This window comes from Melozone crissalis, unplaced genomic scaffold (assembly GCF_028551555.1).
Source record: "Melozone crissalis strain CALT ecotype California unplaced genomic scaffold, PUWL_Pcris_2 ptg000009l_1, whole genome shotgun sequence".
Classification (NCBI taxonomy): Eukaryota; Metazoa; Chordata; class Aves; order Passeriformes; family Passerellidae; genus Melozone; species Melozone crissalis.
Window position 1 is genome coordinate 20,662,023 of NW_026535787.1, and position 27,849 is coordinate 20,689,871.

General features: G+C 42.9%; 1 protein-coding gene across 1 annotated transcript; it reads left to right on the forward strand.

Moving 5' to 3' along the window:
• The first annotated feature begins 255 nt into the window (after window positions 1–255).
• On the forward strand, window positions 256–27,808 carry CD96 (CD96 molecule). The gene is made up of 13 exons (XM_054270240.1): window positions 256–313; window positions 3,165–3,590; window positions 8,621–8,730; window positions 10,190–10,412; window positions 14,515–14,570; window positions 16,450–16,540; window positions 16,905–17,081; window positions 18,245–18,298; window positions 19,757–19,801; window positions 20,686–20,760; window positions 25,358–25,454; window positions 26,537–26,653; window positions 27,700–27,808. Exons 1-13 carry the CDS (start codon window positions 256–258, stop codon window positions 27,806–27,808), a joined length of 1,638 nt encoding a protein of 545 aa, XP_054126215.1.
• Window positions 27,809–27,849: the final 41 nt, after the last annotated feature.

Below are 27,849 nucleotides of genomic sequence, written 5' to 3' on the forward strand. Positions count from 1 at the left end.
AAAGGAAAAAAACATTGTTTTCAACATGGGCTAAAATGTAGGTAATGCTTTTGTCTTAAAAGTTTTACAAGATGTACTTATTTTATCACTCTAGCAGGAAACTGAGGCTTTTGGTTTAATGAAGCATTTCTTTGAAGTCATGCTGAGTGACTGTGCTGCACATCTGCCTGTCTGCACAGGGCGGGCCATTTCAACTTCCTTTTCTGAAGGAGCACCAAGACAGCTTCATATTCACCAGAACTTCATCAAGTGAAGATGAAAGCAAGGTGGCTTTTCTCTCTCTTTTGTTTGCTCTCAATGCCCAGTGTCATAGGTAAGAGTGTCAGGGGGACATCTTGACTCAGTTTATGATGGTGGGTGGTGAGGGGCAGGATGGGATTAGTGGGTCTTACTAGGCCGAGCTGTAGTTACTGGCAATGGTTTTCTATTTCCTGACAACTTTCTAATAACCCTAGTTATAATGTGCAGCTAGTAAGGAGTAAATGCCTTGTGCTGAGCAGATTACTTAATTCAATATGCCTAACCTGCTGGAATAATCACTGGGATGAGCTCACTTGAAGTAGGGGATTGTGTGCTCCTCTCAAATGGGCCAAAAGGAAAACTTCTTTCAATGGGAAAATAAAAAATACCCCTCTGTCTCTGTCTTACATACCTGTGTATGCAGAGAGAGGAAGAATTGAAACCCTTCAAGGCAAGAGTAAATTGTACAGGTGAAACTTCTTAAACAGATTCTTCCCTTCCTCTTCTCCACCTAGCCCCATGTGCTAACATCTAGAGAAACAAGTTTGACATTCAAGTAAAACACTCAGAAAAGCTGACTAAGGAGACCTGTACCTTTGTCAGAGGAATTTAAACCAAAAGCAATCTGAGAAAAACCAAGAAAAAGTATGATGTTCACAAAGCCCCACCCTCTCAAAATTCTGACCATGATAAATGCAGGAATATTTATTACCAGCTAGGAACAACAATTTTGTAGGATACACAATTTTCAAGTTAAGAAGGGAAAAACTGGATGTATTTGACTAGCAGTGAAGGATGCATCTCACAATCTGGCATAGGCTGATCTTTTTTGCACTGAGGCAAACTGGTTCTTAAAAATAATTCATACATGTATTCATAGAAAATAGAAAATCTCAAATGCAAAGAAAGGAATAGAAGCCTCAAAACATGCACATGTAAGAAAGAAATAGCAATTACAGAAAAATAGGAGTTGGAGGGGTTTTTCCTCTGAGATGAAATCCTCACTGAAGTCATTCAAAGGTGAAAGTGGAAGCCTCTATGCCCTTTGTGGAGATCAGACACCAAAATGTCTGGGAGTTACTCTAAGAAATTTCAACTGGAGCACAGGTATGCACTACTGGACACTATTTGATTTTGAAAAATAAAGTCAGCATAAAATGAGATTGCTTATTTTGGGATGCTATCAAAAAGTTAAGAACACTTTTGCACAAAATGTTTTCAGTTAAAACAATCTACTGCACTAGGCTACTAAGATATAATGCAAATTAAAATGTTGTTTCTACATATATAATTTTTTCAACTTAATATAAATTACTCAAGTGGCTCTTCATAGGTGTTCTTTATATGATCCCTAGACCTAAAGCAGCATCAGCATGAATATGAGAGACAAAATGCTGTGTGTCTTTTGCTTGATAGTCTGATTGCAAGATTCCTAATTGCTTTTCCCTTAACTTTTACTGATGCAAAACTTGTGGTGAAATCAGAGAGCATTTCCTATAATAAGCTCCTTGCGCTGACAAAAATAGTTTTAGTAATTTTTCTCACAGCACAAGGCCATGAGATTTGTCATTCAGGCTTATTTTTATTTAACCTCTAACGTCACCACTTCTTTTAGAATAAAAGATGAGCAGAACATGTGCAGCAATGAAACAACAGAGATTAATGTAGGCCATGGCCATTGAGTAGCTTTGTTCTCCACACATCTAGTCTCCAAGTGTCCATGTCACCCACCCCTCAGTGTACAGGTAACAAATCGGAGCCAGCTCTAAGAGGATGTATCACTTTGCCCTTGTGCCTTCTCTCCATCAAGCCAGAGCTGAGGGTGCACAGTCCCTGCCTGGCTCCTTCCTGGCTGAGCTGGGGGAGTGTGGGGCACACTGCAGCCCCACTGAGAATGCCTAAGCTCAGGCGCCCCAGAGCCAAATACCACACAGCAAAGCCAATGTCAAAGCAAAGGAATTGGTACCCAGCTTTTTCAAGGAAAGAAGGTGAGCAGTGGGCACTTGCAGCTGGCAGGACTGCAGGGCAAATTCCCAAAGCAAATATACAGAGATGTTATGGTACAGAGGGAGGATGATAAAATGGAATATAAATGGGAGGCAACAAGTCTCTACCTAAGGACAACTGCACAACTCCTTTTTGTACAGGGGACTTTTTGTGTACGGCTCTATGGAAGTGATTGATTACTTTTCTCACTGCAACAACCCTCTCCATAAATTCTTCATCTCCTTGAGTTTGTCAGTGCCCTGCATTCAGGGGTTTGGGGACTGCCAGACTCTTACTCATAGGAGGGAGAAAAGGATATAAATCAATTGTACTACAACAGCAGCTAAACCAAGTGGTACAGGCTCCTGCTGAATGCCCCTTCATTCCATCGATCCATTACTCCTTTATATGGTGCACTAAGGACTGCCACCTGCTTTAGGAAATTAACAGAGGAAGAAAACAAACACCAGAGCAGCTCACTTTGACACTGAGACAGACACTGGTTTAGGACATGCAGGAGCTGTTTAATAACACAGAGAATTGCTTTCTCTGCTGAAGCCACAAAGGCAGTGGGCAGGGGGATGGTGCAGGGAATTAGCCAGTGGGGATAACCTATTTGTTCTTGTAAAAAGAACTGGGGAATAACTGTGTCCAGCTTCTGCTTTATTTATATTACTTGAAAGATTTTCATTTTCACAGAGACCCTCAGAGCTCTCATTTCTCTCCAAGAAGTGTGACAGGACCTCCCTGCCATCTTCCAGACACACATGCATTTGCTCTCCCAGTTTTCTCTCTGCAGTCTGTACTGGTTGGAGATTTGCTGGAAGTTGTAGGGTCTTTACAGTTGTCTACGGCTAAGGCACCAAATCAAAGATGGATTAGGAAAAGCTTTGTTTAAAAATTACTTGCACTGAAATTGATCTTGTCTTTTTTTTAAGGCCAGACTGCAGATGTCATTACCCAGACAGAAGTGGTCCACGCTCCACCAGGTACTGACATCACCCTGGTGTGTGCGTTCCCAAAATTGCACAGCACCCACATCATACAGACACAGTGGTCCAAGACTGACGGCAGCCCCTCTACCAAAATAGCTGTATATCACCCCACCTATGGCACCCATTACTTCAAGTTTTTTGAGGCTCTGTACAACTTTTCAGTGTCCTTCAGCACATGGATACGCTGCAGTGGTGATGACACAGGGTCCTCGTGTTCCACCAATCCAAATGCCATGTCTGAATGCAATTGGTGGGTGCTGCACCTGGAAAATATTACCGTGTCCCTTACCAGGCAGTACGAATGCACTTTTGCTACCTACCCATATGGGACAAAGGCTGCAAAAATTCAACTTATTGTCAAGGCAGAAGGTAAGTGATTGCAAATGAGATTTTGTTGTTTCCTAGTGAGGTGGGGGAGAATATCAGGATAGATGAACACTTCTTGGTTGGTGATGGTGATTTGTTTGGGATTCACAGTAGTGCCACTGAATGTTGCTTTTACAGTTTCCTATTTACCAGGCACTCTTTAGTTCTTTTTTCCAACTCATTATTAGGAAACCTTAATTGTTTGGTAGAATTAAAAAGTTTGATAGCAAAGTAAAAAAAGGTGGTGAGGTGGGCAGTTTCTGCATTTTCATTTTGGAGAAACATTGTGGGGGAGACTGGATGAGCAGCTCAGGATATGGTGGGACTAAGGATGTTGGATCTTCAAATCATGTGGTGCTGCTGCTGTGGGTGTGCAGCACTGGGCACCAGAAAGAGAAAACACCCTTGTCTGATTGAGGCTGAGGGCTGGCATCTGCAGAACATGCTGAGTGTTTGTTCCATGGAAGGATGAGTGTTGCCACTGACACCTTGTGAAGGCTGACCTAGAACAGAGGATAGACAGAGTTAAAGAATAAAGTAGGTATTTATTAAAAGGCCTCAACAAGGTGCCAGGATACATCTTGGGCAGTATAAGAGCCCAAAAAGGGCTGCAGCCAAGATGAACCCAAAATGGTCGACCAGTCACGAGGTCTCACATTTTTATAAGTTTTGGTCCATTTGCATATTCAAGTTAATTGTCCAATTATAGTTTTAGGTTATGAAGTCCCATCCTTCTTGTTTTTCTCTCTTCAGCCCACATTGTTTATGCTCTTGGGCCTGAAACTAATATCGATTGTCCGTGGTCCCAAGCTGGAAAAGGAATTGTTTTGTCTACCTACTCTGTGAAGAGAGTTTGCCAAGCCTTAATATGAAGTTCAGAACTACACACTAAAGCAGCACAGAATCTGAAAAATATAAAAGTTAAAACTTAAGGCATCACCACCACCAAAAAGACACTGGAGCAAAGTGGGGAATTGCATAGGAGAATCACAGGAATGGGGATTTGGCTGCTTCTGTCAGGCAAAGGAAGCTGGAAAGCAGTATGACTGCTCTCAGTAAGTAAGCCTCACGGCACAGTCTGAACTCCAGGAAGGATATTTAAATTATCGTGGTAAAGTAACAAATTTATTTAAATCAGATGAGAATGGATTTGACAACAAATTAAAAAACAGTGGCAACTGTCAGTGTAGCAACTTTGGGAACAGCTATTTGGTGACAGCAGTGAGGGCAAAAGCCCAAACTCCTGTGAAAATGGAACCTGGCATGAGTGTTGAGCAAGTCTGTTGTTGTGCACATGGGGAACTGGATTTGATGACCTCAGAAACCTCTTTCTGACCCAGGTTTCTGCTAACAACTCAAGAAGAATTAAAGTAAACAGCAAATCTGGCACTGTTTCAGTTCAGATCTGCAAGGCCAATGTGCTCACTCTGCATGGGCCCAAGGCTGTAGACAGAGGAGACGTTCAAGAGTTAGGAGCAGGGTGGGTGCAGGTCATTTTAGGGGCATTTTGGTGTGCTCCCACTCTCCTTTTACCTACATCACAAGGCCAGACTGGTAGTCCCCACTCTGGACTGTGTTACTCCTGTAGCAAGAGGAGGTCCTGTGCAAGACTCATACTCAGGGATGTTTGACACTGATGGCACCTGCATGGCAGTGACTCCAAGAATTTTGGTGCTGTTATCCTGGAGACATATCTGGACCAACCCTGTGGCACCTGCCTGCCCTGATGAACACACAGAGGCAAAGAGTCAATACCTCTGCCCAGCTCACAGAGGATCGGTGTGTTTAAACAGTACATGCTGAATAATTGTGCCAAAGCTGAAGCTGCCACTCTGCCTGCTGTATAGGGGTGTGTTGTGGTAGGCTACCCTTTTGGAATTTCCTTGTGCTCCACAGGGCAGAGGGATCACAGAATCACAGAATTTCTAGGTTGGGAGAGACCTTTAAGATCATCGAGTCCAACCCATTTTCTAATACCTCAACTAGATCATGGCACCAAGTGCCTCATCCAGTCTTTTTTTAAACACATCGAGGGATGGTGATTCCACCACCTCCCTGGGTAGATGATTCCAGTATTTGACCACTCTTTCTGTGAAAAACTTCCTCCTTAATTCTAGCCTGTATCTCCCTTGGTGCAACTTGAGACTGTGTCCTCTTGTTCTATCTGTTGTTGCCCAGAGAAAGAGACTGACCCCCAGCTCACCACAGCCACCCTTCAGGAAGTTGAAGAGAGTGATAAGATCACCTCTGAGTCTCCTTTTCTCCAGGCTGAACAACCCCAGCTCCCTCAGTCATTCTTCATATGGTTTGTGTTCCCAGCCCCTCACCAGCCTCGTTGCTCTCCTTTGTGTCACTCAAGTGTCTCAAGGTCCTTCCCAAACTGAGGGGCCAAAACTGGACACAGCACTCAAGGTGTGGCCTCACCAGTGCCGAGTAAAGGGGAAGAATGACCTCCCTGCTCCTGCTGGCCACACCATTCCTGATACTGGCCAGGATGTCTTTGGGCTTCTTGGCCACCAGGGCACACTGCTGGCTCATGTTCAGCCGACTGTAAACCAGCACCCCCAGGTCCCTTTCCACCTGAACACTGTCCAGCCACACCATCCCCAGCTTATAACGTTGCAGGGGGTTATTGTGGCCAAAGTGCAGGACTTGGCACTTGGACTTATTGAACTTCATCCCATTAGATTCTGCCCATCCATCCAACCGTTCCAAGTCCCTCTGCAAAGCCCTCCGTCCCTCTAACAGATCAACACACGCTCCCAGCTTAGTGTCATCTGCAAATTTGCTAATGAAAGACTCTAAACCCTCATCCATGTCATCAATAAAAATATTAAACAGAACTGGCCCCAGCACAGACCCCTGAGGGGCACCACTGCTGACTGGCCGCCAGCTGGATGCAGCACCGTTCACCACCACTCTCTGGGCCCGGCCATCCAGCCAGTTCCTAACCCAGCACAGAGTGCTCCTGTCCAAGCCATGGGCTGCCAGCTTGTCCAGGAGTATGCTGTGGGAGACAGTGTCAAAGGCCTTGCTGAAATCCAAATAAACAACAACAACATCAAAGGGAGTGCAGAGAGGTACAAACTGTGCTGGTAGCCCTGTGAAACCCTCCCATGCTTCTTCTGTTCTTCATGCAAAGTTTCTCACTTTCTAGTACAGCAATTGAGCTAATCAGGTATCGCTTTTCTTCTCCTGCCCTTGGTTGATATAGACAAGCTCAATGCTGTTATTGCTGTCTACAGTTTGGGCAGCCCTTGTTCATATCAGCATCACTGTGACTTTTTTCAGTAACTACAAGCTGTAGCAAGCTATACTACTGATGACTGCTTGCCAGAAAGAACTAAAAAATTGAGTTTGCCACCTTTTGCAGGTTTGTGTTTTAAGGTAACCAGATCTTTTTCAATAAACCACTCTGACTCAAAAGAAGGCAAAAAACCTTAAACCAGCCTATGAGTGAATGGGATGAATAAAGGTGACAGTCTATGATGAAGTACAGTTTTCATTTACATCAAAGAGAAGTGAATCCAGATGCACTCAACTTGTAAAAAGCTCACAGAGCAGCAGGCCTTTGTAGGACAGACAGACACAGAGGACTTTAGCCAACAGGCTGTTAATGGAGATGGGAGTCAGAGATAGGAGGGGGAAGCAAGTAGCTGGGACATGTGACTGTGAGAGTAGGCAGAAGATGTTTCCAGACTGGACTCTGGGATGACTGCTCATCTCCACGCTTGTACTCTGCACGGCACTTTTGCATGGTGGCTTGTCCCAGCAAAATCTTCTGTACAGTTTTGTTCCTGGAGAAACTATAGACTTGCTTGCTTTGTCTTTTCATTATCCTCTCTGCACTACCCAGCCCTGTTAGGGCTTCTGTGCTCTCTGTCCTGCTGCAAAAGCTGGCTCCCCAGGTCCTTCAGTCTCAGGGACAGTGAAGGGAAGCTGCTTCTGCTGCTGGCTCTCCCAGGCACAGCTCAGGGCACTACCTTTCTTCACATCTCTGTGGCACAGGCTACATGCTGGCGCCATTGCTCTGTGCTTGGGTGCCAGGTACAAAGGAAATTTCAGTCACCAAAAAGTCCCCACTGACAAATAACATGGCAGTCTGGGACAGCTGGATATTTTCACTCCCCTCAAGATAAAAAATAAATTAAATACATACCTCTTCTATCTCAACATGCAAGCCAGAGCTACCAGGACAGCAGAGCTGAGGAGTTTTCCTGTGTTGAGTGGCAAGGGAGGATGGCAGGATGGGCCACATCCCTGCCTGCCCCATGGCCAAGGGTCAGAGAGGTCTGTGCTGACCATGGCCCTCACAGCATCTCCCACCCAGCACCACTGCTCTTCCTGCTTAAATACACACATGCACACTCACAGACCCAACATCTGGATCACAGCAATGCACTGTTCACTGCACCACTCTGGTCAGCCTCTGCAGCTGGATGGAGCCCTGGATTGAGGATAGGTAGGGTAGGAGGTGGAGAAATGGCTTTTGAAATGGATAAGAAAGGAAAGAGTGACAAGTTTGGTGTTAGTGGGCAGGTTGGAGAATAACAAAAGGAAAAACAGGGTTAGTCCTAACCTAACTGACATGCTGAATAGCTTGCTTAGTGAAAAAAGGACATCTGCAGATATCTTCAGAGAAAAGGAAATAGAGGTGCACAAAATTGATGTGAAGGTTTATTGCCACAGAAAAAAAAAGAATTGTAACATAAAAATTGTAGCTTCCGATTATTCTCAGCTCTGAAAAGAGACATCGTGATCCTGCAGTTAAGAAAAGCTTTTTTTAAGAATTGCCAAGAAATTCTGGTAATGCTGTGAATTGAGTCATGAAACTGCAACTAGAATCGGATGTAGGGCTTTCACTTGAAAAATGTGTGTAGGGGTAATGGTTGAAAATTACAGTTCCCTTCTAAACCAAGAAGTGCCTGCTCCTTGAATAGAAGACTAGTCAGCATTGGTTTTCAAAGCACAATGAACATCATGTTTCTGATTTTCCTTCTTGGGTTTTGTTGTTGTTGTTCCAATGATAAAAGAGGAGAGGCACTACCTGAAGAAAGTGTGGTTAAAGCAGACTTTAGAAATTCCATGCCTTGAGGATGAGACCTCAGAAAATTTGTCCACTTATCCTTTGAAATGGCTAGTGGTAAGTATTTTTCATCTCAGATATAAAGTTCAGAAAGAACTGCAGGGTATTTTTGCAGATTGAAATGAAAATGTGCTACTCCACTGTGTCCTGCTTGCAGAATCTGCTAAAAAACTTATCAGACATATTGGACTGTGATAATAAAGGGGAAAAGTATAACCATAGAATTGCAAAATATACACTGCAAATAATAACTGTTAAAGAAGCAAAGAGGAAAAATTCCATCTTAATTGCTTTATTGCTTTGAATTTTTCAGAAGCACATAGCAGGTTTAGGGAAAGTGGCTAATATAACAAAACAAAAAGATTTCTTGTATTGGTTTTCCAGCGAGTTTTTTTTGTAGTGAAGCTTTAGTATCTGAAAAATGCATGATTACTGTGTAGGATAGTGAGATAGGCTGCTCTGACATAGAAAAGAAAGGTTCTGGCTAATGTTTTTGGTTTTGTGAACTTCTGTGTCACAGAGGCCACTGAAGACATGCAAACCCAGTTATCAAGCTAACCACATAAAAAAACTGTTTTTAAGCAATTTTCTGTCAGATACAAAGCTTGCTGTATTTTTGTACTTTATCTCACTTTCTGGATATATATTTATATGCATGTTTTAATGCAACCTTTTAGCATTCGTATCAGTGTGTGTGTGGAGATAAGTATCAGTGATCAGTGTCCTTGAGTTTTCCTGTTCATTTAAATATGCTGTCACTGAGAAACTGTAACTGTTGAGGATTTCCTTGAAGGTGATTTTTAAATAGTTTTGGTTTTTTTAACCTTCTGTCCTGGTTAATTATCTACTTAGATCTCCCTTCCGAAGGTCATTCTTAATATTAAAATTTAAATCATTTTGTAGAAAACACCCTTACCTTTACAATGTCAGTTCTGCCAGTTCCCTCTACAAAGTACCAGAGGAAAGGGGGAAAAAAACCCCCAAATATATGATATATGTGGGTTGCCACGCATTGTACAGAGTAAAGCTTGCAAATATGTACTGAGGCACAGATGTCCAGGACATGCTGGTTGTACTTATGACCTGGCTGCCACACAGATAATTAGAGACATAAATTTTAGTTATTATTATCAAGGTTCTCTACTTAAAATTCTAAAACAGCAAAGTTTTCCTCGAAATTTCAGTCACATTTAACATGTCTGTGATGTTCAGCATAACTTAAAGACTAGTGCAGTGAGAAAGCACCTCTGTTGCTCTCTCTGCAGGCTACAGAGAGCAGAACTCACAAGACACAGCTATTTACTCCATATTTTATTGTCAAGATGATGACTGCTCTTGGTATTGAAGTTCTGAGAGAGAATATATTTGGAAAAAAACCACCAGATGTTGCAAATGTCCCCTTACTGCTACACAATGTGCAAGGGAAGCTTTTCATAGTGGGAATAGAGCTGGCTTACAAAAACATTTCACTCTGTGTGTCTGAACTTCACAATTTTGTTGGTTTTTCTGTACACAGGATGAAAATGGGTGGAAAGAGGAACTTGTGACCAAGGAGCCCTCCTGTCCTGCTATGTACAGGAACAGCAGCATGCTGTACGGGCAAAAAGTCCTCCTGGGTTTGAACAACACCCTAAAGGTTTTCCCCACCAAAATCACTGATGATGGCAGAGTCTTTTCCTGCCACGTGCTGTACCACCCAGAGAGAGTCCAGAAGAGCAGCACCATTGTGAGAGTATTTGGTAAGGGGCTTATGCCAACTGCCTGCTGCCTTGCACTTGGAAAGGTGACACTCCTGCCTGGTTCTGAAGCCAAGAACTTTTGACAGACACTCTGTTTTTTTAAATGTAAACATATTCGCCTTGTCATTTTTTTCAGCTGCAATGACATAAAAAGTTAGCAAATGGTGGAGTTTACTCAATTCTTAGAAGAATTTGAGTCCCTTCCTTCAATTTCTGGCAAGAAAAAATAGTAGGTTCATTGCATATATATCAGTCTCACTGTCATGCACATGGCAAGACTCTTACCCTGATATGTAGGCTTATGTTGGGATTCTGTGGGTTACAGGGAAGCACACTGGTCATCAAGATCTCCGTGTCCCAATGACCATGCTGTCTGTGGTCAGGAAATCATAGCTGTAATTTAGTAAGCAGTTTGGAACTACAGTTGTAGCAAAATCACATCCTCAAATGCATGTGACATTCAACTGCTGCCAAAATGAGGAAATGAGTGTCTGGAAGTGAGGATCCTGGTGGGGGGTCTCAAATTGGCCAGGAGTGGCAGAGCCTGTGTACTGCAGACATGTGGGCTGGCATTTCATTTTTTGTAAGCCTTCCCCATCTTTAGTTACTTGCCCTGTCCCATTTCAAATTGCTTAGGAACTGCTCTACTATCACTAAGGTACAACTGAATCAGAAAATTGCTACCCACTTGAAAACCAGGCTTTATTTTCTCTTTAGAGATCAGTTGGTCAGGAAAACATATTTCCAAAGCTTTGAAAGTAAATGAGTATTAAACACTGGGCCTGTCAACGGTCCCTTGACTGTAGCTGACTGTCCAAGGAAGTCCACAGCTTGAGGATGGCATGGTCATTGAAGGCTGATACTCTGAAGTCAAAGGAAAGTTCAACAGGGAGCAGCTGAAAAAAGAAAATGTGTCTGAGGGTTGTTGGTCACTGATGTAAAAGGAATAAAAATAGGAGTTAATGATCTGAAACCTCCTCTTTCGTTTGCATGATTCAGACGCTTTTTAAAATCAACATTTCTCATATAGCAACAGTGTTACCTGGGTAATCATTCAAGGACACTAATATACTTGAACTCTCTCTCTTCCATCGCTGCTGATGCTCTTGCCTAGATTTGTGTGTCTCTTACTAAGAGGTTGCTTTATTTACCTTTTTCTCTGTATTACTGAGAAATATGTGCTTAGCTGTGCATGACCCCACATCAAAATATCAGTACAGCAGTGTAGAGGGGCAAACTAGAGAAAACAGCCGCGACCCTTGGTGGTGAGCAGTCTGCATTTCCCAGTAAGTGCTGGCTGGCTTTGAACCAGGATGCTGTGCCACCAGCCTCTCTCAGAGGGGTCCCAAGGGCAGAACTGGCTCCCTGAGAGCCTTGAGGTTTGCAGTGGGTGCTGAGGAAAGTCTCTCAGTTCTCAGCTAAGTAAAGTCCACCACTTGGACGAAGTGTGCTTTTGTGCTCCTAACCCTTTCGCATCTGAATTTTGCAAGTGAAATAACTATTTTGCATCTTGTCTCACTCTTTACTGTTACCATTTGCTGAAGTTGTGCCACTTATGATTGCACCATCCCAGTTTTTCTCCATGTACTCTCTTGTGCCCTGAGCCAGCCCACATCCCTGCACAGCACTGGCAGAGACACTGCCCAGGATAATCCAGCATTCCCTAGGTGACATTTGGGGACAAAGAGCCCTTTCAGATGGCAGCACCTCTCTTGTTCCTTGTGCTGACCAGAAAGTAAAGAAATTAATAATTGTGTTCTGGCAGTTAGATCCAGCCTCAAATGGGTGGGACAGAAACTAAAGGTAGTATATGCATACAAAGTCAACAGCACCTTATGTTGGTTATATCTGTCATTCTGGCCATTAGCAAGGGCACAGCTAGGGAAAAAGGCCAGTGGAAACCTGGGGAGGTTTTCCCATCTTGGCAAGCCAGCATCTCCCCTGTCACCCGAATACTCATGCAATTGAATCCCTCAGGCTGGATGTCTTAAAAGTAGGGCAGGAAGGGCAGGCAGCTATTGCAGCACAGAGCTGAAAGGGACAGGAGGAGGAAAGGGTGCCTGTGGGAAACTCCTCATGCAGGATCCCTCTGAAAAATACTTCAGGCAGAGCTAAACACAGCAGAGGCAGGCCAAGTCTGAGGAGTGACAAATAGTTTTCTCTCACAGCTGCTTGGGGTGGCCCAATGGGGCTGAGAATTGGACTGGAGAGGATGGAGAAGGTATGAAAAGATCTCTCAAGGAAGTTGAGAGTCTTGGTTTGTTGGGAAAAAACAATCATTCAATCAAGATAGCTTTTTTTAAGAGGGTGCTTTTGGATCAAAATACTTTCAAATATTTCTCTTCTAGAATAGAGTTCTTTTAAATACAATTTGCTATGAGAAGGTATGGCCTTTTCATGTGTAACTTTGCCAAATATTGATTTCTCCTTTTTGTAAAAGTTCAGCAGCAGAAACTACTGAACTAAATATTGAATTTCTCCTAGATCCAAAACATTGGTAAATATCCTAGCAAGACAAATGAATGTCAAAGTGTTAACAGGGGCTGAGATGTTAATTGGAGAAGATCTATTAGACCATTCAGAGCTATGTGTGAGAGCTGCCTGCCAGTACAGCTACCCCATAAACACATCTGAGAAAGCAGAGGATAGTGCTCAATACAGGTGTGGCAAAGCATACCTATTCTCATGATAAAAACCAAAAGGAAGAGCATGCACTAGACCAGACATCATTTAGCCTCCTGGGCAACTTCTGCAGCGATTAGAGGATCCAGTTCACGAGACTTTTCCCTGTATCTGAAAAAGTCTGTCTGTCTTCTGCCAGCTCCACTACCATCTGTACAGTTTTGGCAAAGAAGAAAGAATGAAATCTTAGGACACTCATTTCCTGATAGGAAGAATCTAAAACCCCTGCCCCACCCCACCCTCCAAAAAAAGCAGAAAAACTCAAAACCCAAAAGAGATTTTAAAAAAACAGGAAATTCCACCCAAAAAAAGCACTGTAAGTCCAGAAAATCATAAGGCCATAACAACTAAATGTAAGTCATGCCCAGGCAGAGTCCATCAGTAACATCAGGCAGAAAAATGGAAATTAAAAATAAAGTCAGGAGGGTCCTTGGTGGATTAGCTGTATAAAACAGGGAAACCTGGATAGTTCACCTCAGGGGGGATTGTAATTAACTGAGGTGGTTCTATACCAATTAACAGTAAAAAAAAGAGAAAATTATTTTAATGGTAGAGATTAAAGTGAGGTTTAGATTTAGAATTTTGGACCTCCTAAGTAATCCAGCCCAATTTCAGGGCCAGAAGCCCAATTTACTGAGGCTTCTGAGATTTGTTATACACTAACACAGTTTCAATAGTCCTTACTTAACAAGTCAGTCAATATTGTTTCAAATCAGACATCCCAATGGCTAATTTGGGAATGTAGTATAGGGAGGCTTAGGGTACCTGATAGGGTACCTGTTATATATATATAAACAATCAGCTGTGCCCAGAACCAAAATGCTGCAAAACCAGAAAAAACCAGTTATTTGTTTCATGTGGATGTGGTCATCAGTGCCCTGCTGCTCTGCTGTGAGGCTTCCTCTGGGCTTCCTGGCTAGGCAGGAAGCATCTGTGGGGACACTGTCACACATCTGTCCAGGCAACAGCATCTGGATAGCTGGCATCCAAAATCAAACATTTGGGGAATGGCTAAAGCCTTTGGAGACACCTTTGGCAAGCACACAGAGGAACCAGGAACTGGGGTACAAGTGATTTCATGGGGCCCAGTAAGGGTGGCTCTACTGCCAGAGCTGCCAGGCTCTACTGCCTGACTGCAGGATGGTTTCAGTTTGTTTCCCCAGCAAAGCCACCCAAGTCTAGTTGAGGTAGGCAGTGAAATGCATCCCAGATCCTGTGGCAATAGCTGCTAATACAGGCTTGTAAACCAATTCCTTGACCTCAAATTGCAGTTGTAACACTTTTATCTTGCTTGATGTGTGGCTGGAGGTAGGATTTAATTCCCACCCTTCTTATGATACAACGCTGTTAAGTGTTATTAGAAGCTGTTATTGTTATCTGCAGTGTCCATTTCACTAATACATTTATGTTTGCTTTCCAGCTTACCCTGAGATCTTCATTAGCTTGGAGGAGAGCTCAGCCAGCGTCTCGCAGAAGGTGAGCAATTTTGGACAAAGAGTGATGCCTGTGACTGCCACCATGCCACCCAAGCAAGGCCAGGCAAGCTGAGCTGAATCAGGCATAGGAGGCATCCACCAAACTGACTGAGCTCACAGGGCAGCAGGCAAGGCATTGAGTTAACACAAGGTGCTCACGCCCTTTCCTCTGAGCAGCTGCCGCCCCCACAGCAGTGAGCACAAGCCAGGGACTTCTAAGGACTTCTCTGCGGTGTGGGCCTCTGTTTCAGTTTTGGTAATGGCAAAACCTAAAAGCTTACTGAATTGCGCTGGCCATGCTTGGTATAAAACATATTCATGGCTCATATGACTGACTAGTAAGCCTCTCTGGCTATTAGCTATGGTGCTTTGCTTCCTGTTCCATCCCTCCAAGTTAAAACTTTTGATTGGCAAGTATCTCAAATCAAGAAGGTTTTCCTTGGAAACAGAGCTCATGAGCAGGCAGAACCTTGTACTATCCATAACCACCCACTTTACACAATCCATGTATCAGTTGATTCTGAAAACTGGTATAATTTTCCTGGTGACCTATTTCTGGGTGTGGTGTTGGACATTGTAGGCTTTTGTCTGCACTGTCCTGTTGAACAGAGCAAGGGGTGCCTGCTATCACAAGACTGGGCAATAGAAACTCCCCCAAGAGCCTATGTCTGTTCTTCACCTCCAACAAACACTGACTTCTTTACTTCTCTTTTCTGCCTTTTTTTGCAAGGCTTAAATCTAGTGAGGATATCAAAATTCTATTTATTCATAGGAAGAATTGAAAAAATATTATGAACCTCAAGTGCCTGAAAAATAAAGGAATAATGAAGAGGAAAATAGGAGAAAGCCATTATACTACAAGCTCAGGTACAGTTTACCATGGCAGGAAAAGAGTTTCAGCTGGATTGTTTCAGTCTTTGTACTGAATGATTGACTTCTGCTGGCTTCACTACATCAAGCTTGCTTCCAACTTAATGTGGGAACCACTTTCTTTGAATGAGGGAACAAGAGAGGTTTGTGCTGCATGAGTAACACATGCTCTTTTCTTCTGTTGAAAAGAAGGCCATTTCTCTTATAACAGTGTTTAGTACTTAAAAGCAGTCATAACCTGCTAAATAAATATACTTGGGAATCTCCAGGCAGCATGAGGATGAGACCTCTCACCCTGCTAGTGCCCAAGCCTTCATCTAGCCTTGACTTTGAGGTCATGCCCATCTATTGTTTGCTGAGAAATTAAACTGAGCACAAACGCAGATCTTTGGAACAAGTGGCATAGAACCAGGACTACTGCATCTAAAGTATCCAATTCCTTGTGATTTCTGGAAATGTCATACATAATCTGTCTGCTACAAAGGTATCCACTTTTTTATATTCAACATATCAGGCTAGGCAGTCTTTTTCATGGGAATTGTCTCTTTCTTTATCTGCCAAATGAAGAGAGGATTTTCATGGCAATCAGAAAGTGTCTTATTCTCATCACACACACTGCACCCATTACTAGTTCCAGTGTTTTTCCATGTGAGTGTTTGTCTCTGGGAGCAGGAGGGTGGGGGTCACTCTATATCTCTCCAGCCACAGAATAGGACTGGAGGAGATTGGAGTCCTGACACTCAGGGCAACAGGGTTGTCCCCGGGCTCTCATTCAACAATGACTGTCTGCAATCAGAAAAATGAGGGAAGTGTGCAAGAAACACAATAAAGAGAAAGCAAGTGCTTCCTTCCAGAGCATTGTCCATACAGGCGTTTGGAAGCTGGCAGCCAGGAGGCAAACGTCAGAGGCTCACCTAACACACCTACGTGTGTGTGTGTGTGTGTGCGCGTGTGTGTGTGTGTGTGTGTGTGTGTATTTAACCTAACAACTGCCTTGTGCTGCCCCACAGCCTAATGTGAGCTGTGTCGTGAGGAAGGCATTTCCCAAGTCAAGCCTCCTGCGGTACATGGACAGAGCAAACCTGACAGAACAACCTGGAGGTGAAACAACCTGTCCACAGAGAAACAGCACAGCTACAGGAGTGGTTCCCAGGGAAAGCTATGACTCTTCCCCACTTCTGCCCCAGGGAGCCTGTAGGTGTCTATGTGTCTGAAGGGGAGAGCACAAAGGAAACAGCTCTCAAAGGAAACATCTGACAAAAGGCTGTGACCAAAGTCCCCTGCCAGGGATGGGAACTATGGTTTGGCATGACCACACCATTCTTGCCAAATATTTGACAGTGTCTCAGCAAAGAAACCTGCGGCTATATGATCCTGCTTTCCAGTACCAATATTTTGCACAACTCTGACTTAGAGTTTGGAGTGTAACAAGAGGCTACTTTATTTTTTTTTTTCTCTCCCCAAGAAATTTCTGTGGTACAAGAAGACTTGCAGGACAGTGAAGATTTCTATGAGTTGAGGTCGACACTGATGTTCCAAGGGACTCATAAGACACATAAGACATTCTCATGTGTGTGTCTGTGTCCCTTCCTGGGAAATGAAATGAAGATTATTTCATCAAAAGAAATATTTGTTTCCTTTGGTACATTTTTCTTTGATAGGACACAACTAAAATGTTAAGAACACCAAACACATGTATCCGCTTGTTATTTAAAATACTGAAGAAATGCCAACAGTATAAAAGCTTTATTGTACAAGTTCATCACACAGTTTGGACTCTCTGGCAGGTTTTTTGGCTCAAATATTTGCTCAAGCCTCTGAATGAGCTAAGAAACTTCTGCACAAACAGAAGACACTTGTTTGTTTAGGCAGAATCTTGCTGTACTTCCCATGCCCAAAAATACTCTAATATAGCCACATGGCACTAGTGAGCTATTATAATGATGTGTTTCTCATGGACCACTCATGGCTCCCTGGGAAAACAAATCCTCAGACTCAGGGATTATACACCTTCAGTAAAACATGCAAAAGGCTGCACCTCTGTGGATAGTCGAGAAACTCCCTTATAATCTGTACTGTAAGAATTAGCTACATGATTAGGGAAGTGGGGAGAAATACTGTCCTGTTTCTTTGGTAAAAGCAGGATTCTTGGTGGCACAGTTTTCAGCACCTCTGAGGATGCAGGGTGACTGGTGAGAAGGGGAGACAGATTTCCTTTAGCACCCTCTTGTGCATGTCTCCTCTTACGTGCAAATGCTTATTTATATCTTTTTTTTTTATTATTATGTGTGCTCTCTGCTGCACAGACAATACAGCTGAGCTGCTGACACCTTAGCAGCATCTAGGGGCATGTCACCTCTCAGGGCAACTATTTCAGCTCAGCTGGGTTCTCTTGTGGCTGTGTATATTCCTATTGATATGTTTTTCCACAAAGTAAGACTGTAGCAAAACCCACAGCTTACTCCTCTGTAAACACAGCTTCAGAGAAGAGAGAGATAAATCATAAATTTTTCTCAAAAATTACTCATTTCTTCCAATTTGTAGTTTTCTATAAATGTATTCCTATCGAAGAGCTGTCAGTTAAAGCTGTGTTCTTGCCAGGAGGCTATGCTAATGCTAAGATAGATCCACTCTGTATAAAAATGTTAAAGTATTTAGATGTGATAGAAAAGAAAGTATTACTTTCATTTTCAGCTATTCCTTCTGTGAAGGTGCACAATATAAAACAAGCCCAAACTAAATTTTCAGCCCTTATAACTACTTTTAAGAACTGCTCTAATCTTTCTCTTTTTTCTCCCGTCACAGACAATAAGTCTAATGAAGCTTCAGCTGAAATTTTTACTACCACGGTTTCAGATGGTAGGATAAATTAGAGAATAAAATAACTTGGGTTGTGTTTGAGGTCTGTTTATAAAGTCCTAAAGCTGTTGTAGCATTTACTACTCTAAATGGGTAGTAAGGAACCCCTTTCTGCAGCTTTGACTTCAGAGAAAATACTACAAACCAATATTCTGGTGATGTAATCTGTTATAATTAAGACCAAGCGTAATTAAACTCCAGCCTTGAGAGGTACTTAATGTTATTTCTGATGCTGCAGCTGGCCTTCGAATATCGCTCGCACTTTTGGCAAGTGCTGGTTGTAGTAGGCCCTGGGGGCTCAGCCAATACCCCACTGGGTGCCAGAAAACCATCCCAGATACTGGGGGACCCTGAGAGAGGGAGACTTTTTCCTCTGCTGGCCTCTGCAAGGTGAACTCTCAAAGGAAGCCTAGCAGCTCGCATCAGACCACCACCCTTCTTTGTCTTGTACACTCTGCAGAACCCTCTGGGAACCAGGCACATCTCAAAGACCCTCACTGCTCTGGTTTTTAGGCCTGTTGCATCTTTGGTAAGGAATCCTTTATATCAGCCAGCTACTGTGAAATCCCTGTTAGTGCAGGCAAGGCTCAGCTGAAATGCAAATGAAAGAGCAGCAGTCACAGGAGGTACAAGTATTAGCACAAAAAAGCAGCTGGAGAGTGCATGGTCATCTGCCTATGCTAAGATCCAGTCTGCAGTCCCACCTGTGCAACACCACTCAATGCCCTCCACACATGCCTGACCAGACAGAGGTATTTTCTGGCTGCCTTCCCAGATATATTTTTCTAATGAAGTGTGTGAACTTTAATAGGTCACTTCCTTCACGGACCTTTTTGGGGGGACATTATCCATCCTTCTGGCTTACTCGGGAAGTACTTCACCTCTCCTGCTGGGAAAAAATAGGAAAGAAAACAGACATCTAGGGCATATATGCTGCTTGGGCAGGATGGTGTCTCTGCTGAGCTTGCCTGTGTGGTTAACAGTTTTTAATTAGAAGGAATAATTCTCCCTCCTCTTCTCTGAGGACTCAGTGAGCACTTTTCAGTGCAGTGTGTCCCTGAAATTTCCTCTCAGAGTTGCAGCCTCTGAAGTGCCTCACGGATGAAACTGTTCAGGCACCACCACCAGGTCATAAATGTTGTTTCAGCATCTGTGCTAATACAGTGCACCTCTTTTTATGGAATAAACCCATGTGATTCATTTCTGGTTTTTAAGCTGAGGTGCCAGGGGCTCCAAAGTTTTTTCCCCAAAACCTTTGTTTCTCCAGGGATTTCTCAGCACAGTTACTTCAGGTATTTAATGTTTCTTTCTGGACTACTTGGCTGAGTTGTGCATGGAAAGATTATTTGGAATTTAGGTGTGATACACTTTCTTGCTCCTGAACCTTTCAATCACCCACTTTCCTAAAGCAGAATAAAGACCTTTCTCATGCTGAATGTTTGCTTTGATTTGTTATAGACTTCAGTAATTCGACACTTACATCAGCTGTTATGACAGCCTCAGGTAAGGGGCAAAATATTACTTATTCAATATATGTAGGATCTCTACTTTACCACTGCCTAAACGTCATGCACACAGAGTCAGAGGTGTGGCAGGCAAAGGTCAGTATGTTCTGGTGCTGACAGCACCAATGTGCTGCTGCTTGGGAAGTTGTGAGCTGTGAGGTTAGCCAAGCAGAGATATGAAAGAAATCTTGCTAAAATTGCCATGTTAGGACAGAACGTTAAATGGCATGCTGAATGTTATATATAATTCTTACCTATTCTTATAAAATTGAATAATTGGCCTATAAAACTGTAAATAAATTTTTCCTATTGGGACAGAGAGGTGCATGTGATAGAAAAGTTAAAGCCATCACTTTTCTTTGACCCAACAGCAGGGCATCATTCCCATTCATCAATTATATAACTAACTCTGTTTTACCAGAGCATGGATATGGATAATTACATAGAACTACCTTCAGCAGCTGAGAGGAAAACTCACTAGAGCAGGTGATCTCCTGGGCTGATGTGGCTGTGGCCTGCTGTCATGGACGGTTTCTAGCAAGGCCCTGGTATAGCTGGGGAGCACCACGTTTAAGTGCGCAATCCACTCCACAGCAGTCAAACCAAACCCTGTGTACAGAAGCACAAATAAGCAATGCCAGCAGCCAGCCAGCAGGAAAGCGTCAGCATTGATAACATCAGCTGCCTTGCAAGTGCCCACTGGAGTTGTGAAATGTGCTTTGAGCATTTAGCCTTAACTCCCACAGCAGGATTTCTGCTGCTCAGTCTGCATTTACCCAATAGCTACTGCAAGGTCGTCGATCTAGGTTGTTTTGTAATTTATTAACATTATTTTCTGAAGAATCTATTGACTAAATGTGATACCATGTTAACTGTCTTTAGAGCACCAGTCGACATCTGTGGCCTCTCTGGATTTCACAAGTCCAGCAAATTTGACTCCTGCTTCCACAACACAAGGTAATCAACTGTTTTCTCTATTGCTTCAACAGTGTAGAAGAAAGACACATAAACACAATAACTATCTTACTTTTTTGGAAGCAATACATTTAATGTCCATTGAAGTTCTTTTCCTAGCGCTTTGTACACTAACCACTAACCAGTGGTTACTCTAACCCCTGTCAGTGTAACCACAGTTCAGGAATAAATATATGAGAAAATACTGTCTTGATTTTATCTTTTTTAATGCTCTCTTTAGGATACATTCATTAATTTTGGCAGCTGAACAGACATCGAGTGTTATTAGTGTTTACAAAGAAGTTAATTAGTGTTATTATGGTGGTTATGAAGAATACCTACTGTTTTTAGTTAAATATCATACCTAAATAGAACACGGGAGGAAGATACTAAACACAAGGCTTTGGCCTGCCCCAAAAGAGTGCTCTTTGGGAGCTGAATCCCTCAACATAAAGCCCAGGGGCTTGCAGAGGCTTGACTGAGATATGCCGAGGCAGGAACACAGATTGCAGCTGAAATGAAAATTTGCTGCTTCTCAAACTGCCTTCCCCATCCCCAAAAGAGAGACATTTGCCTGGCTGACAGCAGAACACCAAAGCTGCTTGTCCAAGTGGACTGGAAGCCCTTCCATGTCAACAAAAATAATTCATAACAAAGGCTATAAATATGCAATGTGAAGAGAGAGGGTTCTCCTTGCTGAATTATAGATTTTCCCTGGTTGAGGTGGTGCAAGGTCAAACTTGCAATGTAAGATGGATATGAGCCATTTTTCTTCTGCAAGTAGCCTGGGAAGCAATTGCCTTTTAGCCAGTGATCCCAACATGTGCCAGTTACGGTACGACAGCCCTGGGTTAGCACTTCTCAGGTCTGACTCACTGCTGGTCCTCACACTGGTGACACCAGTGTGCTTAAGATCAGCTTCTTGAGCAAATCCTCTGGGCTGCAGTCAAGACAGGACACCAAGCTCAAACCTTCTGTTTTGAGTCTACTGGTTTGGTTCATTCCTGTTATTTGCAAGTGAAAATCTAAGAGACAGCTGAAAATGCATATGAGAGAAGAATGCACATATATAGGCAAGAGGAGGAAGAGGGGGAGCAAAACCAAGGCTGCTAAAACTGTAGCCTGATTTTGCTTAGTTGCCACAACTGCTCCATCACTGAGCCAGAGATGCTTAGGCTTTGAATGATCAGTTAAAGCTGCAGTTCACCTTTGCAGGTTTGTTCAGATGGCTTGATATTTTTCCAAAATGAGACAGTTGTTAAGAAATATGGATTCTTTTTAGTAAATGTGAAATAGTTCTCTTGGGAAAATGAAGGTCTACGTGCTAGCTACCATCTATCTGTGTTTGAATATCAGATAAATACCTAGCTGAGCTCTAGACACCTTAGCAATTAAAAAATGCTTAAAGGAAAATGTCAAATAAGTTGGTATTTGGTATCAGACATTACAGGTGTGACTCTTGTACTATAACTTTTTCAAAACTTCCTTTTGCTAGTTGGGAAAACAGTTCTATTTCACTGGAGCCGGTGACATCCTGTCTAAATTCTGATTTATGTATGTTTGTTCATTGCTCTACTGGTTTCAGTTCAAAACCAGCCAGTACACTCAAGCTCCTGAGGTTCGCATGAAAATAAGATGAAATATAAAAATGCTTCAAATGGTTTTTCTAAGTTTATTTACCTATCTCAGTAAAACTCCTCTTGAGTTTCTAACTTGTGATAAGCTTTCAAACCTGACGCAGCTTTGTGTAATGCCTGTGTGAGGAAAGCCAGCATCTCAAGTAACGGGCTACACCTGTTTGACCTCGTTAGTCAGAAAGCAGGGAAGAAAGAGGGGGGTAAATGAAAAACAAGTGATATGGTTCCCTACAGCAATTTTTACAAGGCTTTGTGCTTTTCAGCAGGAGCGCTAATTCTACCTCAGAGGCAAAAGGCTATACCAGTGCCTTTGACAACAGCACGTGAGTAGACAACACATCTCCTTTGCTTCACAGGACTACAGCAAAGGAGTTCTGAAGCCAAAGTGCCAATGTGGCACCAGCTTAGTGAATGTTGGGTTGCAAACCTACAGTAATCTGGAGCATCTTGTAAAAACCACAGCAGAAGGTCCTCCGGGGCTCAATTTGTGATGCCTTCTCTCAGAGCATTAGTTCTGTGGTGCTTATTTTCAGCTGCTAGTTGAGAGTCACCACATTGCCATGCAAAAATTATTACTAAGCATGGAAAACTTGTGTCTGAGCAGAGGCCAAACTCATGTGGAGTAACATGTACCAGATTTTCAATACTTCACAGAAGCAATTCCCCTGTTGAGTTCCACTGAGTTAGAAGATAAAGGCTTGGGTTGCCAAGCTGTCGAGGATTTGCAGTGGCAAAAGAGGAATGAAAAAACATTTGAGTATCCTGGTTTCATTAGACATATTTATTTTCATAATATTACAATTGAGATAGTTGCTAGGCAAATGTAGTGAATGCTGAAGGTAGTTTATAGATGAAATAAATTGCCAGAGAAGCTAAATAAAATTGCAGAGCAGCAGTGAAATAATGAGATAATGTGAAGTAATAAAGGCTGGCTAATAGAACATTGAAAGACAGCCTCATTAAAGATCAATAAATCAATAAAAAAACCCATAGGGTGAACATTTTTTCACTAGTCTTTCCCTTCAGAAAATCTCTGCAGTATAAAGCCCAAAGTGACTTCCTTTTTTAACATCTTGGTTTGCATTTGTGGTTTTGGAAAAAGCAGGACTTGTCAATGTGCTTTTGCATTTCCATGGGAGTTGTCTTTTGGCTGAGGCACAAATGTAGCAGCTGCTTTCCATTTTGTGAATGCATTTTTAGTAGCACCCACAACCATGCAGTTATACCACAACCTTGTGACAGCTTCTAATGCTCCACAATTCTGCTCTTGCACAGCTTGCTGGTTGCAATTTTTTCTAAAAGCATGCTGAATTACTCTATTATTTGCAGGGGATACTGTGTGTTGCTCCACTCATCCCCACATCCCCGCCACTGCTTCCCTATACCTGTGCCTGCCTGAACACCAGCTAAGAGATAATGGCCTTGAAGGGTCCTTGGTCCAGCAGCTGTAATTGAGGGCAGTTTCAGAGCACACAGGCACCAGTGAGTCTGCTGAGGCATACACATGAACCCCTGTGCCCTTCTGGGGTCCCTGGGCTCCTACAACAGTGATTACCATTATCATTGTGGTCTGGGATGCTCTAACATAAGCCATTATGTAAATAGGAATAAATAATGCTCATCAATGTGATGTATACAGCACAGTCCGATCGGATTTCTAAGTGTATATTCTTTTTTTTTTGCATATAACTTTGTAAAATGCTATGCATTTTACAAATGTGAGATGTGTCATACCTATTCACTTAAAATCAAACACCTAATAAGCAAGTAGAAAAGAACTGAATTAACATCCAAAAATCTCAGTTTTTAGCGTGCCCTAAAACTGCATCTTTTTAATGCACACATACACACACACACACACACACACACACACTTGAACTCTCAATTTCAGTCAAAGCCAGCAAGCATCTCACAATAAAGAGATTTTCTTGGTTCTGTCTGGTTAGTAATTTACATAATTTAAAGCTAGGTTTTTGTCTTGGATTTTTAAATCAGCAGTTATAGCAGAGACTGTCAGGTTCCTCTGTTGTTTCATTTGTTGTGTGCATCAGAGAAAGTCAGAGTCAAAAACAGCCACAGCAGAGCCTAATGAAGTAATCGTGTACAGTTTTGTAAGACAATTGAAGGTCATTATTTCTTTTTATACAAATTTGAATAATTTCACCACTGGATCCCCATATCAGAAGTGCCATGGGAGCTCTGGAAATGCTGTGCCATTGTCTAGATGAGTATTTAACAATTATTTCAGAAGCTGTGAATGTAGAGATGGCTAGAAAAAACAGAAATGTGTCCCTTATGGGGCACTGATCTTAACCATCAGTAGGAAAGGAAAAAACTGTCTATAAACAGATGGTAGATGATTTTTGTGGGTCAGACAGAAAAATCATCTGTGGTTCTTTAGGTTTCTCATTACCATCAATGAGGTAAAGCTTATCATTCTCCCAGACAGCTCTGCTGCTCAAAGCTGCCTCAATGCTGGCTTGCTGGAACATCTTAACTTCCTTCCTTCCTTCCTTCCTTCCTTCCTTCCTTCCTTCCTTCCTTCCTTCCTTCCTTCCTTCCTTCCCTCCCTCCTTCCTTCCCTCCCTCCCTCCTTCCTTCCTTCCTTCCTTCCTTTCCCTTTCCCTTTCCCTTTCCCTTTCCCTTTCCCTTTCCCTTTCCCTTTCCCTTTCCCTTTCCCTTCCTTCCCTTTCCCTTCCTTCCCTCTCTCTTTCCCTTCCTCTTCCCCCTTTCCTTCTTATAATATTTCTTTTGATAAAAGCACATTTTTTTAATCCGACACCAGGTCATAGACCAAAAATGTAGGTATCTTGCCAAGTGAATTTTTACACCCTGATCCTGGAAATTTCTGACTTTGGAATTTTCAGCTGGGTGAATAACAGAGGGTTCAAAACAACCTTCATAAAAAAAACCCAAAAAACCAAATAAGTAACTAAAAATGTTCTGTGCCCATATCTTTATAGGTAACCTGTCCTACAGCATCACAGATCAGACAATTTCAGTTACCAGAGGAAAAGATTTCTTTCCTACCAGCAGCCTGCTGAACAGTACTGGTAAGATGTTATCCTGCATATCCTCTTCTTTCAGCATGCCACTGCAGAAGCACGAAACCTGGAGCATCACATCCATTTGACCAAGAGATTCCAAAATAAGGGAAAAGAGATGAAAAGAGGAGTCACAGCTTCTGTATCCTAATATCACAGGTTGGCACAGGCTTTTGGTATTCCAGCCTTCTCCCTCCATCTGCAAGTAAAGTTCCAGTGCATGCTTTCTTCCAGCAGCAAAATTTGGCCAGTAACACTCCTGTGCCCCAGGGAAAGCTCATGGCTCACGCAGCATGGTGGACTGGCCACAGCACTGGTTGCCATGGTGGGTAAGACCCTGCCTGGGTGACACACCAGTGTGGCCAGCCTTGCACAGGGTGGTGATGCTAGCTTAACGGGCGTTGACACTGAGGAGCATCACCCATGGATCTCTCTGGCACCCAGGCCACTGCTGCACCCTCTGGCAGCTGGAGGAGGACTGTGCTCCTTCTTGTCTTCTTCTCCACAGCCAGGACCTGAGGGCACCTCTGTCAGCATCCCCAAGGGTGGCTGTGCAGAAGTGGGAAGGGGAGGGCAATCCCAGCACTGCAGTGGGGAGAGGCAGCTGGAATGGGACTGGGAAACTGTGCTGCTGACAAGAGCTCACCTCAAAAGGCAGCTGAGCCCTTGGCCAGATGTTTTGGCAGGGTCTGGTGTCAGTGGTGTGAAAAATAAACCATTGGGAAGGAGGGCAAGGGTTGGCAGATGTGCCTGTCTGCACTGTGACATGCAGCTTCTTGCAGAGCAGCTCAGAGGGGAACAGAGAAAGCCAATGCGGTTTGGATGAAATGCTCTCTGGGCTGTGCCTAAATAATCTTGAAAAGTGAGCCAGTGGGTGTCTGAAATCAGCTCACACACCCAGTCAGAACAAAAGTGGGCTAAGTCCGTAAATCAGAGCTGCAGTGCTCAGAGTTTGGGAACCTCAGCCTGGTGATGAGTGGCTGCACTGACAGCAGCGCTATGCAGAGCAGGGAGCAGTAAGCCCCAGGCACCAAGCCCTGATTTCCCTCCTCTCTGAGGACCTTCAGATGAGCTCCATGTGTCCCTTACATGTGACAGGAGGAACGCCAAAGCCAGTGGCTTCCCCTGGCCAACAGTAGTAGCTGTCCTGCTCCTCCTCTGCAGCACTCTGGTAGCTTTAGGTATCAAGAAATGGTGTCAGTACCAGAAAGAGATGTGAGTACCAGTGAATGGAGCCATAGGGGTGGGAAGGGTGGCATAGAGGGCAGCACCAACTCTAACCCAGCTGTTTGGATTTATACCTTTTCATTTGAGACGACTCATAGCACACAAGGCCTTTAAGTACATGGATCATTAATGCCATTTTTCTCATACAGCAGTATGTAGAGTTTTCTCAGTCCTTTCATCTGTTCTGTGGGTTTTCTTTAAAATAAACTATAGAAAAGAGCTGCAGTGCAGCTTCAGGGTGTAAGGGAAAAATAAAAGTCAATTTTTGTCCCCAGAGCCCCCCATTTCTATTAGCCTCCCTGCCAGCTGCTTTTGCTCTCTCATTTTCTATGGTTACTTGAGGACATGTTTTAATGAAATTGTACTTCTAGGGCAGGTCCATTTGAGTTTTGAATGATATATGTTAAAGTAGGCTACCCAAAACTCAATCCCAGTCAAAAAAGCATGGAGTGTACAATTATTACCAAAGTTTGATTCCCTACTAAAACACTCTAAGATCTACTGGCGAAAGCAATATCTAAGAGGCAATTATTTTAAATCTTACCAACATTATTAAAATACTCAAAAAATCATAGTTATAATTAATCACCTATGATTCTAGAAAATCCTCTTAAAACTCAACTGTAAATCCTGTATATCAAAGATAAAAACAAGATTTATTTTTTTAATTAATTTGAGGTGGGACCTTTATTCATAAATTGATCAAAAAAAGTTACAAGTCTTTAAATATACTTTCAGAGAGCAGTGTGAGCAAAAGACCCATGCAAGGATTTTGAATAGTTCATCAGGACCACGTTTAGTTCTTTTAAAACATGAATGAAATAAAACTGTGAGGTGGGAGCTAAGAAAGCCAAATTAATAGCAGAAGGTGTCCTGGGGTTATAAAACAGACTCAGGGAAGTCACAGTATGTAAGAGCTAATGTCAGGTGCTCTTATAATGACTTAGTGCCAATCCACCTCCTCCTGTGAACATTTTACAACTATCTTTTATGCTACTTTCATGCGACAGTGCATTTTCTCTCTTCTATTTCAGTATGAACAGACCTCCATCTTTTAAGCCACTGCCACCTCCAATAAAGCACACCTCCATGGTAGAGTCTGATGGGACTTCCCCATCCTGCCATGAACTAGAAAGTCTGTAACACCACCTGCACCCCTTGTGTAGCACACAGAAGACTAGCAC

What these genes read in the sequence shown, in the direction of transcription:
- CD96 (XM_054270240.1), top strand. Translation starts at nt 256, where the DNA reads ATGAAAGCAAGGTGGCTTTTCTCTCTCTTTTGTTTGCTCTCAATGCCC. An exon ending in ACTTATTGTCAAGGCAGAAG is followed by an intron (nt 3,591 to 8,620) that starts GTAAGTGATTGC and finishes CAATGATAAAAG; the next exon opens with AGGAGAGGCACTACCTGAAG. An exon ending in TACTACCACGGTTTCAGATG is followed by an intron (nt 18,299 to 19,756) that starts GTAGGATAAATT and finishes GATTTGTTATAG; the next exon opens with ACTTCAGTAATTCGACACTT.